This window comes from Pseudophryne corroboree, chromosome 4 (genome assembly GCF_028390025.1).
Source record: "Pseudophryne corroboree isolate aPseCor3 chromosome 4, aPseCor3.hap2, whole genome shotgun sequence".
Taxonomy (NCBI): domain Eukaryota; kingdom Metazoa; phylum Chordata; class Amphibia; order Anura; family Myobatrachidae; genus Pseudophryne; species Pseudophryne corroboree.
In genome coordinates, this window is record NC_086447.1 from 28,273,081 (window position 1) to 28,291,964 (window position 18,884).

Consider the following 18,884-nt stretch of genomic DNA (forward strand, 5'->3'; position numbering starts at 1 on the left):
GAAAATGGTGGCGACTCATGGCTGTTTATATTGAATCCAAAACCTGCGAGAATCCAACAGCGGGATGATGATGTTTTGCCTCGTTCTGGTTTCCAAGTCTGGCGGGAAATCCCAAGTCAGACTCGGAAACTGGCTCGGAACGGGATGTTCGGAGGAGTTCGGTTCTCTGAGAACTGAACCCGCTCAACTCTACAAATAATACATATTAGATGATATAAAACTAAATCATAGTAAACTACATTTCCACAACAAGCTACATGAATATGTCTCTGTAAGCTAGATACGTATTGCTAAAAGCTGACTCCATGCTCAGTTTGAGATATTTCATGAGATGCTCAAAGTGCCCATGTGCCCTACTCTAAGTTAGAAATGCATGACGGCTCCTATGTTTTGGTTTTGGATATATATTAATTTCATATTTTGGTTCTAAATTGAAAAAAACACTCTCACGTTCTTTGGTTTTGGATCTGTTTTGTTTTTGTCTTTGTTCCCACAGTATCATTAACCTTAATAAAATAAATTTCCAGTCATTTCCAGTCAATATTGACCACCTCACAGCTCACAATGGGGGTAATTCAGACCTGATTTCTTGCTAGCATTTTTTGCAATGCTGCGATCAGGTCAGAACTGTGCGTGCGTATGCACAACAAAGTTGATCGTTGCGGGTTTTATGAAAAATCCATTGGCACAGCCGATCGCAAGGAGATTGACAGGAAGAAGGCATTTGTGGGTGTCAACTGACTGTTTTCAGGGAGTGGCTGTGGAAACGCAGGCATTTGAGGTGCAGGTGTCTGATATCAGTTCCGGCCCCAGTCAGGCTGAAGTGATCGCAGTGGCTGAGTACATCCTGGGCAACTCAGAAACTGCACAAAGTTTTTTTGTACCACTCGGCTGCACATACGATCGCACACTTGTACAGCCAAAATACACTCCCTGGTGGGCGGCGACTATGCAAATGCAGGACTGCAAAAAACAGCTAGCAAGCGATCAGGTCTGAATTAGGCCCAATATTTGTTCGTCAATGTTAGGCTAAAAGGCTGCACAGAGCTAGCTGTCTGATTAAGCTAAGCTGCAGCAGGGTGCGGCACAAAAACATATATATTTCTATATCATACCAGTCACATTGGAAATTTCCCCCTCAGGGCACTGGATACAGTAATAACAGCAGGAATGTAAGGCAGACTTCAGCACTTTCCTGGTCCCTGGCTGACAATTCTCTGAGCACTGAGACTTCGGGATCTATAAATAAGAAAAATATCCATGTGAATGTATTTCCTATAGTTTTATAGGACATTTAGGTATTAATTCTGCCCAACATTAAATCTGTAACTTCTTATGGCTGCAAATCACAATAACAATAAATGTTTTCATTAGTTTTGTTGAGGGATGCAAAAAACGCACCTTAGCTATCAGGTCTGAATTAGGCCCTGAGTATCTGTAGCTTGCTAATTAGCTGCTACCTGAATTCCTCATATATATCAGCCACACAAGCTCCCTGTTACCAGCATGGAATGCTATTAGTGTACTGCACTAATTATAGTGATGCAGGGGATGCTTTTAGTGTGCTGCACTAATTAGAGTGATGCAGGGAATGCTGTTACTATGCGCACTAATTACAGTGATGCAGGGAATGCTGTTAGTGTACTGCACTAATTACAGCTGCACTAATTACGCCACCTATAAACAAATGTAAGTGAAACGTACATCGGGAGGAGTGACAGGTCATGTGAGGCAGGCGCACGTGACCAGCAGAGCCAGCAGCACATGCAGGTCCGGACGTCGGACTATTCCCCAGCACATTTGGTGTCTTATCTAAGCCGACCACAAAATGCATGGTAACACTGATAATTTTATTATAAAAACCTACTGTGGATAGACAACACATGTGAATCAGGACTTGCAATTTGTGCAAGTTGTTACCAAAAAATTAATGCAGTGATGTAGACTCAGGAATTTGTTTAACTCCAGGGCTATGTCACTTATGATAAACTACTAATATATAAATATTTAGTCAAACAGTATTTGCATAGTGTACGAGAGCAGAGCATTGGGCGTATATTATAAATACTTTGAGTGTACTGTTATTACACTGCCAGCTGTCTGGTGTACTAAACACTGATACTCTAACCATTTGTCATCTGATACATACTGTTAGCCCTTGGATACAATTAATAATGGCAACAACTGTTGCGAATATTCTGTTACATTGCCACATGTTTTGGAGGTAGTAATTAGCTAGTGTGCAATACCTTTTCTATTCATTTTAAAAGTTTTGATTCTTTCAAATTGTGTGACAATTTTGAACACCTGTGTATACAGGCAGTAGGCCATTTACTATGGCAGGACAACAGAATTTACAATACCAATAAAAAATTACTATTTATTTTGTTATCTCTGTTTCCCTCTCCTCTAGTATGAGCATACCGCATGGGGGTAAGGTGTGGGGGGTAATTCCTTGCACTGCAAAAATTTGCATCAGGGAGTACTTCCCCACCACAACCACCACCACCACAGTGATTGATAGCTCATTCTTTCTTCTTTCTAGCTTAAGGACAGCATCTCATCCTCTCACATTCCCCGTCCTATACCGATTTACCGGCATGACGAGAGAACAGCAGAACGGTGAGAATATCATGATCTCAGCCTCTAATATAACCACCATAATTTATTATAGCATGTTGGTCATTGTATACATTGAATCATTGGTACCTCGTGCCTCATACTGCTGTAAAGACCCACGGGAAACGAACATTTGATGGTTCTTAAATACGGCTTTCTAAAGTGATCACATGATTAAAAATCCTTGTATACCCCAACAATTGGGTTACTTATGGGCCAATGATGATCACTCATACATATTTGTTAATGTTTTTTATGTTTTCATCTCGTTAAGGTACACTCCTATTTTAAAGATAATTTCCTCCAAAGATGTAACTGTGGCCTTGCTTGCCGTTGATGGTCTGGTAGCACCTAGTACCATACCACACTATATATGCCCAACCTCATGCAATCTTGGAAGCGAAATAGTGTTGGGCTTGGTCAGTACCTGGTTGGAAGACCACCAGGGAATACCAGGTGTTATAGTTTACGATTTACACTGTCATCAGCATTGAGGAACCCAGTGCATGGTTTCTATCTTGCTGAATTTATGCATTTATGCCAAGGAAATGTTATATATTCTCTGTAAGATTTTAGTGTAAAGTGTGCTCAAATAAGGTGGACAACTTTTTATTTTTGATTTTTGTCCCAGACATATTGGGCATTTGAATGTTTGTTGACATCTTCATATCTAAAGTGTGTTTCCTGATATTTTATATTTCTAGATAATATTAGAAGTTATGTTTTATTAGAAATGTAATATATCACTGTCTCTGAGGTTGAGTGCTCCCACCCAAGGGTACTTTCTCTCTTCTCTTTGTTCTATACATTGACTTTGGCCGTAACACCTGGGAACACCACTGACAATCACTTTGGTACGTTACCCAAAAAGCAACTAACAAAGGGTATACAGTGATCTATAACTGTAATATGTATCCCAATTATATGTCAGTTACCCTAGAGACCACATAAATCTAAAACTTCTACCTCTACATTATCCTACTGTACTCTGTGACATCCCCAACCCAACCCTTCATACTAATTACAGTAAAGCAGGGAAAGCTATTTGTGTGCTACACTAATTACAGCACTGCAGGGAATGCTGTTCGTGTGCTGCACTAATTACAGGGATGCAGGGAATGCTGTTAGTGTGCTGCACTAATTACAGTGTAGCAAGGAATGTTGTTAGTGTGCGGCACTAATTACAGTGATGCAGGGAATGCTGTTAGTGTGCTGCAATACTTACAGCAATGCAAGGAATGCTGTTAGTGTGCTGCACTAATTACAGTGAAGCAGGTAATGCTGTTAGTGTGCTGCACTAATTATAGTAATGCAGGGAATGCTGTTAGTGTGCTGCACTAATTATAGTGATGCATGGAGTACTGTTAGTTTGCTGAATTAATTACAGTGAAGCAAGGATTGCTGTTAACGTGTTGCAATAATTACAGGGATGCAGGTAATGCTGTTAGTGTGCTGTACTAATTACAGTGATGCAGGCATTGCTGGTAGTGTGCTGAACTTATTACAGTGATGCAGATAATGCTGTTTTTGTGCTGCAATAATTACAGTGATGCAGGGAATGCTGTTAGTGTACTGCACTAATTACAGCAATGCAGGGAATGCTGTTAGTGTGCTGCACTAATTACAGTGATGCAGGCAATGCTGTTAGTGTGCTGCACTAATTACTGGGATGCAGGGAATGCTGTTAGTGTGCTGCACGAATTACAGGTATGCAGGGAATGCTGTTTGTGTGCTGCACTAATTACAGTGATGGGGGAATGCTGTTAGTGTGCTGCACTAATTACAGTGATGGAGGGAATGCTGTTAGTTTGCTGCACTAATTACAGTGATAGATGGAATGCTGTTAGTGTGCTGCACTAATTACAGTGAAGCAGGGAATGCTATTAGTGTGCTGTACTAACTACAGGGATGCAGGGAATGCTGTTAGTGTGCTGCACTAATTACAGCGATGGAGGGAATGCTGTTAGTGTGCTGCACTAATTACAGTGATGGTGGGAATGCTGTTAGTGTGCTGCACTAATTACAGTGATGGAGGGAATGCTGTTAGTGTGCTGCACTAATTACAGTGATGCAGGGAATGCTGTTAGTTTGCTGCACTAATTACAGTGATGCAGGGAATGCTGTTAGTATGCTGCACTAATTACAGGGATGCAGGAAATGCTGTTAGTGTGCTGCACTAATTACAGTAATGCAGGGAATGCTGTTAGTGTGCTGCAATAATTACAGTGATACAGGGAATGCTGTTAGTGTGCTGCATGACTGATTACATACATTAGGTTTTTAAGGTTGACAAAATAACACTTTTCTTTAGGTATGTTCAGTATGTGTCATGTTTTCGCTCTGTTTAGCTCAGTGTTGTGCATAACTTAATACTATAGTAAGCAACACACGTTACTTTATCATGTTACATGTATGTATTGTGTGTATACCATGACCATTAATGCCTGCCTAACACTGTTCTGACAAGCAGCAAACCCTCCCATTACATTATTGCAATATGATTTCTATACACCATATTTTAACTTAGCTCCATTATTAATGTGCAAATCAGATAGAAATTAATATACATCAGTGAGGTTGTAGTATACGCAGATGTGATTGTAGGTTTGGCTAGAGGTCTTCTCAGATTTGTAATTGCAATCCGTGCTGAATGATCCCTTATTTTTCATTATACTGTTAATGTTCTATCAGTACTCAGCATAAGGACAACCTTACCATTACCATATGATGTCAGAGGGAGCGTCTCCTTACCATCACCATATGATGTCAGAGGGAGCGTCTCCTTACCATTACCATATGATGTCAGAGGGAGCGTCTCCTTACCATCACCATATGATGTCAGAGGGAGCGTCTCCTTACCATTACCATATGATGTCAGAGTGAGCGTCTCCTTACCATTACCATATGGTGTCAGAGGGAGTATCTGCTTACCATTACCATATGATGTCAGAGTGAGCGCCTCCTTACCATCACCATATGATGTCAGAGTGAGCGTCTCCTTACCATTACCATATGATGTCAGAGGGAGCGTCTCCTTACCATTACCATATGATGTCAGAGGGAGCGTCTCCTTACCATCACCATATGATGTCAGAGGGAGCGTCTCCTTACCATTACCATATGATGTCAGAGGGAGCGTCTCCTTACCATTACCATATGATGTCAGAGGGAGCGTCTCCTTACCATCACCAAATGATGTCAGAGGGAGCGTTTCCTTACCATTACCATATGATGTCAGAGGGAGCGTCTCCTTACTATCACCATATGGTGTCAGAGGGAGCGTTTCCTTACCATTACCATATGATGTCAGAGGGAGCGTCTCCTAACATTACCATATGGTGTCAGAGGGAGTGTCTGCTTACCATTACCATATGATGTCAGAGTGAGCGCCTCCTTACCATCACCATATGATGTCAGAGTGAGCGTCTCCTTACCATTACCATATGATGTCAGAGGGAGCGTCTCCTTATCATTACCATATGATTTCAGAGGGAGCATCTCCTTACCATTACCATATGATGTCAGAGTGAGCGTCTCCTTACCATCACCATATGATGTCAGAGGGAGCGTCTCCTTACCATTACCATATGATGTCAGAGTGAGCGTCTCCTTACCATTACCATATGATGTCAGAGGGAGCATCTCCTTACTATTACCATATGATGTCAGAGGGAGCGTCTCCTTATCATTACCATATGATGTCAGAGTGAGCGTCTCCTTACCATCACCATATGATGTCAGAGGGAGCGTCTCCTTACCATTACCATATGATGTCAGAGTGAGCGTCTCCTTACCATTACCATATGATGTCAGAGGGAGCATCTCCTTACCATTACCATATGATGTCAGAGGGAGCGTCTCCTTACCATTACCGTATGATGTCAGAGTGAGTGTCTCCTTACCATCACCATATGATGTCAAAGGAAGGGAGCGTCTCCTTACCATTACCATATGATGTCAGAGTGAGCGTCTCCTTACCATTACCATATGATGTCAGAGGGAGCGTCTCCTTATCATTACCATATGATGTCAGAGGGAGCATCTCCTTACCATTACCATATGATGTCAGAGGGAGCGTCTCCTTACCATTACCATATGATGTCAGAGTGAGCGTCTCCTTACCATCACCATATGATGTCAGAGGGAGCGTCTCCTTACCATATGATGTCAGAGGGAGCGTCTCCTTACCATTACCATATGATGTCAGAGTGAGCATCTCCTTACCATTACCATATGATGTCAGAGTGAGCATCTCCTTACCATTACCATATGATGTCAGAGTGAGCGTCTCCTTACCATTATCATATGATGTCAGAGGGAGCGTCTCCTTATCATTACCATATGATGTCAGAGTGAGCGTCTCCTTACCATCACCATATGATGTCAGAGGGAGCGTCTCCTTACCATTACCATATGATGTCAGAGTGAGCGTCTCCTTACCATTACCATATGATGTCAGAGGGAGCATCTCCTTACCATTACCATATGATGTCAGAGGGAGCGTCTCCTTACCATTACCGTATGATGTCAGAGTGAGTGTCTCCTTACCATCACCATATGATGTCAGAGGGAGCGTCTCCTTACCATTACCATATGATGTCAGAGTGAGCGTCTCCTTACCATTACCATATGATGTCAGAGGGAGCGTCTCCTTATCATTACCATATGATGTCAGAGGGAGCATCTCCTTACCATTACCATATGATGTCAGAGGGAGCGTCTCCTTACCATTACCATATGATGTCAGAGTGAGCGTCTCCTTGCCATCACCATATGATGTCAGAGGGAGCGTCTCCTTACCATTACCATATGATGTCAGAGGGAGCGTCTCCTTACCATTACCATATGATGTCAGAGTGAGCATCTCCTTACCATTACCATATGATGTCAGAGTGAGCATCTCCTTACCATTACCATATGATGCCAGAGTGAGCGTCTCCTTACCATTACCATATGATGTCAGAGGGAGCATCTCCTTACCATTACCATATGATGTCAGAGGGAGCGTCTCCTTACCATTACCATATGATGTCAGAGGGAGCGTCTCACTATGTTATTTAGGAACACTGTCTCTCTCACCTCCACACATTGTTCTGTCAGGGAGCACAGCAGATCAGGCACATTAAAAATCATTTTTTGGGTAGCACCCCAAGATCACTGGAAGAGTGGATGGGTCTCCTGCATTCTGTCCACTTACTAGTAAAGTGGACAGGATAGGGAGCTAATAGCAGGTATCTTGGGTCTCTATGGAGGGGTCTGGGCATATATAATTTTTTTGGCTCATCATTTTGGAACCTACTGATGTGAAGAGCTAAGCCCAACCAAGGAGCGGTTATCTGCATATTCTACAGATGTATCCACACCCTTACCTGTAGCACAGCTGCATGAGCACACATGCTGTACTTAGCCACAGGTGTGACTCAGTACACTGCACTGCCACTAAGTATGGTGCTCATTCATTCCACTGGCCGTCCATACGCATGCGTGCTTCATAGGCCCAGACACAGTGTCCATGCTCACTATGCTGTGAGTAAGATGCTCAGTGGCAAAGTTGAATTTTAGAATTAATGATGGCATGATGTGTGGTAAGAGTCACATAGTGGCCTGTGCTGGTTCTACATGCAATGTAGCAAGACATTATATTATTACAGACAGAATTGTAATTCAGTTATGGTCACATGTTAAACTCATTATGTACCCAGTGTCAACTTAGTGATTAGAGGGAGACCCTGGGGTCACTTACCATAATTATTATGGGCATAAAAATAATAGAAAGATTGAACAAAAATTACCAAAATTTTGGGCCAACCAGATCAAGCCCCAGGTTATTATTGTTAGGGTAATAATGGTCATCTCTACGAGTTATATAAATACTCAGCCCCAGGTTATTATTGTTAGGTTAATAATGGGCACCTCTACGAGTTATATAAATACTCAGTCCCAGGTTATTATTGTTAGGTTAATAATGGGCACCTCTGGAAATTATATAAATACTCAGTCCCAGGTTATTATTGTTAGGGTAATAATGGTCACCTCTAGGATTTATATAAATACTTAGTCCCAGGTTATTATTGTTAGGGTAACAATGGTCACCTCTAGGAATTATATAAATACTCAGTCCCAGGTGAGCACTAGAGGTTACATAGCATCAATTAGGCATTCATTATTTGTCTACGTCAGAGGTTCTCATGCATGGTCCTTAATTCACCCGGCTTCGATGTGATCAAGCATTTTGTGAAACGTACGTCACCGGGAATACACAGGCAGGCGGCACTTCTGGGTTCACGGGATGTACACACGAACCGGTGCCTAACCTAGTAACGGCTTCCGGCAAGAGGCTTGGATAATTCACCAGCAGCATCTGAGCACACTTTCCATCTGCAGCAGGCTCAAGATATGTCCGTGAAGTTGCTCACTGCACGATACACGGAGACCATCTATAGCACTCCAGCCTGATCTCCACCTGAGAATAGGTATTCTGAAGTGGCTCTCTCATCCCAGAAATGCAGCCTGCCATCTCTGCAATGTGCTTGCATAACAGAGAGGGGGGCAAGTGAAGTAAGGGGAAAGCAGAAGCCATTTGTACTGCATCTATCCCTTCACCCCGGCGTGTGCGGTTTACACCACTCTCATTGTCTTCATTCACTGCCAGTGGCACATGGAACAATAGCAGAAGGGGTTAACTACACAATACTCTGGGTCCTTTCATCTTCAGCAAATACCTGTACAGCATATCAGCTGTATATTTATTGCTATATATTTAATATCCAGTGTATGCTAAACACACAGCCAAAGGTTCATGCACATTGTGATCAAGATATACTGTTTGAATTGATCCTTTTGAAGGTCTCACAGACCCGCATTAAGGGTGAGGAATGGTTTAGTATTTAAACTCTTGGCTTTTTGCATTGAAATATGGAACAGTGATCCTATTGCCATGCTGTATACAGTATATTTATCTTCACTTAGCAGGTGTTCTATGGACTGGGCTGGAAATTGATATCTTAAAACTCTGATTCTTGCCACATAAAATAGAAGCTTCTGTGGTTATAACTGCAAATGTCAAGACAGCCTATTGATACATTAGTGTCTGTTTGAAACAATGTTGCGAGAACCATGATTGTTTATGTCTGGACAGCTGAATTGACAGTGTTATTTTACTTTACGACTATTATTGGAAATTATGTTACAAAGATGAATGTCTGTGGTGTAGCACATTGTAAATATAACTGCGTCAGATTCACAGAATTTACAGATTAATGTGTTTTCTCTGATGCAGTTGGGAGATCAATTTAGAACTGTAGTGCTATAGGAGCTAGAATCGCTTTGCAGTACAGACCAGTACTTAGGAACATTTATTGTCAGAGAAAATGGCTTCAGGATTTGAAAGAATATATATCATCAAATGCTGAACAAATGCTCTGTAGGGAGCCACCCATATCAGGTTATTTGGAGATCATAATTTATAGAGGAATTTCTGTTAATAATTCTAACCTGTATAAATGTATAAAAATACATTTTCACTTTTGCTTACCATATTACGTTCTTGTCTCATTATTAGACAAAACCAACAACTAGTAGGAATTAACAGGAAGGAAGTACACTTCCCCTAGGGTTATAATAAGAATTTCTAACAAGGGACTATGGGGGGTCATTCCGAGTTAATCGCTCGCTAGCTACTTTTAGCAGCCGTGCAAAAGCATAGTCCCCACCCACGGGGGAGTGTATTTTCGCTTTGCAAGTGTGCAAACGCCGGTGCTGCCGAGGTCTGCAAAAACAGTTTGTGCAGTTTCTGAGTAGCGCTGGACTTACTCAGCCCTTGCGATCACTTCAGTCTTTTTGGTGCCGGAATTGATGTCAGACACCCCCCCTCCAAACGCCCGGACACGCCTGCATTTTCCCTACCACTCCCAGAAAATGGTCACTTGACACCCATAAACGCCTTCTTCCTGTCAATCTCCTTGCGATCGGCTGTGCAAATGGATTCTTTATTAAATCCATCGCTCAGCAACGATCTGCTTTGTACCCGTACGACGCGCGTGTGCATTGCGGTGCATACGCATGCGCAGTAGAAACCTAATCTCTGCGCTGCAAAAATTGGCAGCATGCCATCAACTCAGAATGACCCCCTATATGTATATATACTTTGACACCTGAACTGTGAAAAAAAAATTCATCAGTGAGATTAATGAAGAAAATTAGAATGGTGTCCTATCCATTAGTCGAAGTTTGAATTCTTAATAAATTGATAGTAGAGGGCTGCGCTTATCACTATACTTGATATGTTCAGCTGCTAAGGGGGGTGAAAAGGAAATCCACGTTTTCCTTGATATATGATTTACAATGAAAAACAATACCTCCCAGCGCTATTTTTATCGGGTAATATACTGACACTATACACCATAATACATTATATATCTATGTAAGGCTACCTTAAATCAGTGTCTATAACACACTAAGTTCTTAATAACAAATGTTTTTCTTTATTGGAAAAAATTGGAAAATAGGGCAATATTTTTCCTTTTCAGCATTAAAAAAAACATTTAATATAATTTAAAAAAATGGTAGTGAATCCTAATACCGGTATACTCACATAAAACTTTACATGACATATACACATACAACATAAAATTCTCTGGCGATACGCCATGGCGATTTACTCACTGATTATACCGTATAGGTCTTTTATAAAGACAGGTAGGATGTTTGATTCCACATCGGCACAAAAACATCCTGTATATACTCCAGAGACACTGTCGATTTTGTAAGTCCAAAGTTACCTGAAAGGTGCTGGTAAATTGCTGTGAACTTACTGGAGGCTTTCTGGCACAGAGTGTGTGAGCATCGGGTGTCTGCCGGCAGACGTTGCTGGTGCTCCACGATCTATTAGTTACGCCTGACTAAGCAGGCTTCATCAGGATGGCGGAACGCACCTTCTACCCTGTTTTTATGCTCCTCAGGTACTTTGTCTAGCCAGGGACTCACTACCCCAACTGCCAGGCACTGTGATGACTACCCTCTTTGGAGTATATACAGGATGTTTTTGATTTATATGTTGTATGTGTATACAGTATGTAATGTAAAGTTTTATGTGAGTATACCGGTATTAGGATTCACTACCATTTTTTTTAAATTATATTAAATGTTTATGTTAATGCTGAAAAAAAAATGATTGCCCTATTTTCCAATTTTTTTCAAATAAAGAAAAACATTTGTTATTTAGAACTTAGTGTGTTATAGACCCTGATTTAAGGTAGCCATACACATATATATATATATATATATATATATATAGAATGTATTATGGTGTATAGTGTCAGTATATTACCTGATAAAAATAGCGCTGGGAGGTGTTCTTTTTCATTGAAGTTTGAATTCTGCATCTTTAAATAAACAAATATATAAGAGCAGGAATTGTTTTTGATCCTGTGACATACTCTTTTTTGTTTTCTGGGTTGACAGATACTGATCTTATGTCATACCTATTTTTGTAAAAATCTTTTTCCCTCTTTTTTAATAAATTGAAATCAAAGTTACATTTTAATTAATACATTTTACAACATTAAAAGAGTGCGCCACCAAGGAAGCCTTCTTTGGTTTAGACCCGTTAGAGGTCTTACCGAACCCCCTAACCACTAGGACAGAGGTTCTCAAGCATGGTCCTTAATTCACCCCAATGGCCCAGGTTTTAGGTGAATCCATGGCTCAGCACATATGGCTAAATCAAATTGACTGAGGTGGTCATTCCGAGTTGTTAGCTCGCAAGCTGCTTTTAGCAGCTTTGCACACGCTAAGCCGCCGCCTACTGGGAGTGAATCTTAGCTTATCAAAATTGCGAACGAAAGACATCTCTGTGCAGTTTCTGAGTAACTCGAGACTTAATCGGCATCTGCGATCAGTTCAGTGCTTGTCGTTCCTGGTTTGACGTCACAAACACACCCAGCGTTCGCCCAGACACTCCTCCGTTTCTCCAGCCACTCCCGCGTTTTTCCCAGAAACGGTAGTGTTTTTTCACACACACCCATAAAACGGCCAGTTTCCGCCCAGAAACACCCACTTCCTGTCAATCACATTACGATCACCAGAACGAAGAAAAAACCGTGAGTAAAATTCCTAACTGCATAACAAATTTACTTGGCGCAGTCGCAGTGCGAACATTGCGCATGCGCACTAAGCGGAAAATCGCTGCGATGCGAAGAACTTTACCGAGCGAACAACTCGGAATGACCCCCTGAGATTGTAATCAAGACATCTGTGGCCAAGCATGGATATACCTAAAACCTGGACTGTTGGTGTGCCTTGAGGGCCATGTTTGAGAACCTCTGGTCTAGGTGAAAGACAACAGACAAATATTTGGTACAGAACCAACAGGATTTGGCTGCGGGCCGGAGCATTAATTAGGAGGAAAGTGTAAAAAATAAAACTCACAGATTCCCAGAAATAAAAGAAATGAAACAATGATAAATGTCCCCATTACACTGCTACAAAGCCCAATAAACATTATACAATTATTAATAAAAATACAGCATAATAAAGTAACATTTAGAACATTATAAATTTTATTCATAAATAATAAATAAATAATAAATAAATAAAATAATATATCCACTAACCTCATTGTTGTCATACTTCCACACAGTTTTATTTGGCTGAACATAAATCTTCTGATGATTGTCATCCACTTTCCATGTATGGCCGACATCTACTATAAACAAGGATTTATTTGTAAAAGCTAGCCAATTTGCAATTTTATATGGTGCGACAACATCTCCATTTTTACTAAAAACCGGATCCCCATCCTCACGTCTCTGATTCCGCAAATAGCGATGTAGCTGTGAAATACAAACAATACTTCTATGAACGTTATTCTACACACTTTGGACAATAACATGTAGTGCAACATTATGGGGCTTATTCATCAATTAATATTTGTGTGAATCCCACAAAAATGCATTTAAAGATCCTCCAAATTTAACATTGATAGACTGTAGTAGATATACAATATGATTTACATGAGGATCATCCTAATCATCTGAATATGACCATTGGTATGCTATGGTCCAATGTACCTGGTTTTCGGATCACTCTCCATGTCTCCTCAGTGACACAGTCCATGCTGGACAGCTGAGAATGCACAGTACAGATGTGTCCACATACAGTACACCTTTCCCAACATTCTGCCATGGTCTGCTATACATGGTACCACACAAACTTCAAATTCTTGGCAGGGATCTGAGTACGGTTTGGGTTTTCACACCTGATTTGGTTCACAAAACCAGGCAGAATGTCATGCTCCCTCTGTCGGATTCTCATATATGGCAGCCAGCGATTGGAGCCATTTAACTCTAGCTATGGAGCTTGTAGTGAGAGGACGTGTCCGTGCTCTATCTATCCAGGGGTGCTGTGTTTTCCATCCAGGGGTACTGCAGTGTTTTCCAAAAATCTGGGGCTGCCTTGTACAGGGGTGTTCTACCCATGCTGTGTCCATCTAGAGGTGCTGTGTTGTCCATCCAGGGGTGTTCTGTCAATCTAGGGGTGCGACCACTGAGTAAAATAAAAGTAAATATTCAAGCAAAAAATATACAATGTATTTTGTGCTATACTCCAGTGTACTATACTGTTATTTTTATGTGACACTGCCGTTCAGATTGCAGTGTATCATATACATATTAAGACACTGTAGGTAGTCCATCCCCAGGCATGCTTTGTTGTACATAAAGGTTCTGTGTCCATTCAGGGGTGCTGTGATGTCCATCCAGGGGTGTTCTGTCAATCAAGGGCTGTGACCCCAGAGTAAAAAACAATTCAAGTGAAAAAATCTAAGTGAAAAAAAATAAAAAAATATACATATATATATATATATATTTATATATAGATATACAGTATACAGTATATACACAGTATGTATATATATATATATATATATATATATATTGTCGAAGTCAAAAATATTATGTGTCTCTGTGAGTGCGTGTAGGCTACCATATATTGCAGTGTGCACAGCAATATATGGTAGCCTACACATTCACATAGACAAGCCACAAAGATATATTCAACACATATTCATACAACACATAAATTAAACATGTCAAGCACCAGACATTATAATGTATTTATATAAAAGAGTTTTAACGGGTGGTATTCATGTGACCGGCGGTCTGCTGACCGACAGTCACATGCCCCCCTCCACCATCCCGCCGGCTCAGTATCCCGATGGTCGGCATGCCGACCAACAGGGACTAATTCCACTCGTGGGTGTCCACGACACCCATAGAGTGGGAATAGAACCCGTGGCGACCGCAGGTCGCCACCGAGCCCACAGCGTGGCGAGCGCAGCAAGCCTGCAAGGGGCTTGCTGCACTCACCCCTTCCCGTTGGGATCCCGGCCTCAGTATGCTGTCGGGATCCCGGCATCGGTAACGGTCAGCCATACTACACCCGTTATAACATCATATATATAAGTATTATTGGAACAGAACAAGATAAACATATCATGATTAGTGTCAAAATGATCAGGAGAATGTGTGTGTTAATTTGATAGCTATGAGAAGATTGTAGCACATTGCAACGATTAGTTATGACCAAATGTATGAATACAAAGGATTTCCTGAAGACACATGTGCCAGCAACCTGAGACAAAAGCCCTCAAACTGACCAATAACACATCCTGAATGAGAGATCTCCCTCCCCTGGACCAATAACAGAAGACTCAGTCCCAGACATGTAGTTCCCCCAATATACAGTATATAGGTATTTCCCCCTCACCCAGGAAGCTCTGTTTTTCATTGCTGTTGGTGCAGATTCAAAGATGAAGAGGACTGTGCATTGAGCAAATAGGGTGAAGTACTGTATGCTGGCTGTAATTGATCCTTAGGTAACTACAACTGCTTCTTGTGAAATTGTAAGCATACCCTTTTAATATCAAATATATACATCTCTTAGCGTTGGACCTCAGCCAATGTGTGCGTACTTGCTTTCTCTTAAGGGATATAGTGTTTGCAACATACAGCGCACTTTTATCGTATATGGTAATAAGATGCGCCATGCGTCCGCAGCATATATTAACGCTGGCATTTGAAATGTTTACTTAGAAATAATTGGAACTTTACAATATATATATATATATATATATATATATTTATTTCTGTATTATTCTCTAGTGTACTGTACTATTATTTTTCTGTGCTACTGCCAGTCAGGCTGCAGTGTACACATATTGTGACACTGTAGGTGGTAGTTAACTACAGTGTAATATATCTTCTGACTCATACACATATTGTTTGACACTGTAGGTGAAAGTAAACCACAGTGTTAGATTATTATTTTTGACTCATACATGTATTGTGTGACATTGTAGGAAAAAGTAAACCACAGGATTACATTATTATTTCTGACTCATACACATATTGTGACACTTTAGGTGGAACATTTTTTGTACAAATTGTGGAGTGTGCTATTTCCCTTTTCATTCGTGTTTGTTGATAGATATGGAGGCTGGAGAACAGGAAGCGCATACTATGGGGTTATCCTATTACCCACAGTAAAACATCAGTCGCTAAAAACAGACTTTTTTTTAGAGGCTATCATATTAGATCGCCTGTAATTAAAATGCCCTTTCTCCCAAAAACACACAGGTACAGTGAAACCTTTGTGTTATCGTGAGAAACAGCCCTGCTTTTGCTTGAAAACGGGGCTGTTTTTGGGGATTTGGTTTCGCCTTCCTCAGGCAGGTAACACAAAATCCCCAGGAATCCAAAAGCTGCAGTGTCCCATGCCTGCCACAGTAGCAGCAGGCTGGGTCTGCACTGAGGGTGCGGCTGGCCAGATCATCGCTGAAGCCCCCCTCCTTTCCCTGACCTCAGTAGAGCTGGCACTTAGTGCAGTTCCAGAGCAGTGCCGCAGTCCCCTCCTCCCCCTGATCCTGGTGAAGGTCATGTTACCGGTGAGCCAGAGGTCAGTGCTGCACCAGGAGCTGTCAGGAGCCAGCAACTGGTGTAGCATCAGCCCCGATAAGCCGTCACTTGTGCTGGCTTATCAGGGATAATTGGATAGCCTGCGCGATATCCTTACCCGCGGTAATGTATTATGGGTAATAGGATACCCCCCTATCGCTGCAGGTGCTGCTACAACTCATGACATTCAAGTCCATCAATATCCTCTACTACAGCGATGTCCAAGGGCATAGAGTGCATAAGTCAGGGCATGTAAAATCAAAGAAGCAATATAATTTGACAGTGGTAAAGAAAAAAAAACATAAAATGTAAAGTTAGATACAGAGAAACATAAAATTTGCAATATGCCATTCACCACAGGAAAGGCTAAGGCCTTGGCCTTAATTTATGAGTTGTGTTTCTGCCTCTCATGATGATGTAAGCCCTTCTCCATGTCGAAGAGTTAAAAAAATCAAACTCCTTAAGGCACAGGAACCAACTGTGTGCTCAGAAACACCACAAATCCCTGAGGATAATCTAAGTGTGTCCATGGGTGCTATGTGTGAGCCTGACCCTTCCAATACTGTACTCAAAGAGGAGGCTCCTTCCACGATTTGTGTGCCATCTGCAAATGTGGGGATGAGCAGCACAAGTCAACATGCTGACAAATAGAAATCGAGGATGCTTCTGTGGAAGTGCACCAGGATAAGGATTATATTTGTATAGCTGGTGATAATAAGGATATTGATGATGAGAGTGCTGTTTGTGTAACCCTAACCAAACCCCCTGAGTGCCTAATATTAACCCTTCTTCTTAGTACTGAAGCCTAACCCTACCCCCGCAGCCTTACTCTAACTCTCGCTTTGCAGCCTAACCCTACCATACCTCCCAAGCAGAGGCATTGGAAACTGGGGGGGGGGCAAGGGGGCAGCTCATCCCCCCAAGCATAGAGTGGCACCGATCATGTACAGGAGGAGCGATGTACGGTCAGGTGAAAGACATTACCTCCTCTGCTCCGTACAGTGAACGTCTAGCAAGGTCTGCAAAGCAAGGAGATACCGGGTCGGAGAGGCTCTCTCCCCACTCTGTGACATTGCTGATATATTTTATTGCTACCGGCTGCCAGCGCTTGTCACTCTTGTCGGCGCTGGCAGCATGAAAAGTGGATCTCCCCTCTCTGCCTCATTTCTGATGGAGCCACATTGCCTGTTTCTGCCACTGCTGCCAGCTTTTATCACACTTACCACAGGCAGCAGCTGCATAAAGAGATGTGCTGCAGAAAGGTAATTGGCATGCCTCCCACCTGCCCAGGAAGATCACACTATCACAATACAGGAGGCACTACTTATACTCCAAATATGTGGTAATCGACAGTCGGGGGATGTGCTTATAGTCTGTATATTAATGTTTAATCCACACTTGGATTTTGAGTATTTTATTTATTCTGATAAAGCTATTTTTAGGCCCTTTCCCTCACTTTCCCAGTGAGGTCACCCTCGGTGCCCCTGCCCTCAACCTCCCTGTAACTCCCCTCTCAGTGCCCCTGCCTTCACCCTCCCTTTAACACCACATCAGTGTCCATGCCCTCACCGACCATGTAACTCCCCATCAGCATCCCTGACCTCACCATCCTCTATATCCCCCCTCAGTGTCCCAGCCCTTACCCTCCTTGTAACTCCCCACTTAGTGCCCCTGTTCTCACCCTTCCTGTAGCTCCTCCCTCAGTGTGCCCTCACAATCCCTCTAACTCCCCCCTCAGCATCCCAACCCTTACCCTCCCTGTATCTCTCAACTCATTGCCCCTGCCCTCACCCTCCCTGTAACTCCCCCTCAGTATCCCAGCCCTTACCCTCCCTGTAACTTTACCCTCAGTGCCCCTGCCCTTACCCTCCCTGTAACTCCCCCCTCAGTGCCCCTCACACGTCTTCTAATTCCCTGTCAGTGTCCTGTCCTCACCCTCACTCTAACTCCACCCACAGTGCCCCTGCCATCACCCTCACTCTAACTCCACCCACAGTGCCCATGCCCTCACCCTCACTCTAACTCCACCCACAGTGTCCCTGCCCTCACCCTCCGTGTAGCTCCCCCCTCAGTACCCCTGCCCTCACCCTCCCTGTAACTCTCATGGCCACTACTGTCAGTCACCTCGGTGCCAGCACTGCACTGGTCACTGCTAGTGCTTGATCTACTGGGTGGGGTGTGTTCAAACTGAAATATTTATTGCAGTGTTAAAGCAGCCAGTATTTACCCTGCACAGAAACAATATAACCCACCCAAGTCTAACTCTCTCTGCACATGTTACATCTGCCCCACCTGCACTGCACATGGTGTCGC

The 18,884-nt window shown here is 42.3% G+C and overlaps 1 protein-coding gene across 1 annotated transcript in view; it reads right to left on the reverse strand.

Moving 5' to 3' along the window:
• Nucleotides 1–18,884, reverse strand: part of LOC134910768 (vomeronasal type-2 receptor 26-like) — an 80,939-nt gene that overhangs the window by 43,171 nt on the left and 18,884 nt on the right. Inside the window, exons 4-5 of the mRNA XM_063919151.1 lie at nt 13,233–13,451; nt 1,116–1,239 (exon numbers count right to left, since the gene is read on the reverse strand). Of these exons, the coding sequence (XP_063775221.1) occupies nt 1,116–1,239; nt 13,233–13,451 (343 nt within the window). The remainder of the gene's footprint in view (nt 1–1,115; nt 1,240–13,232; nt 13,452–18,884) is intronic.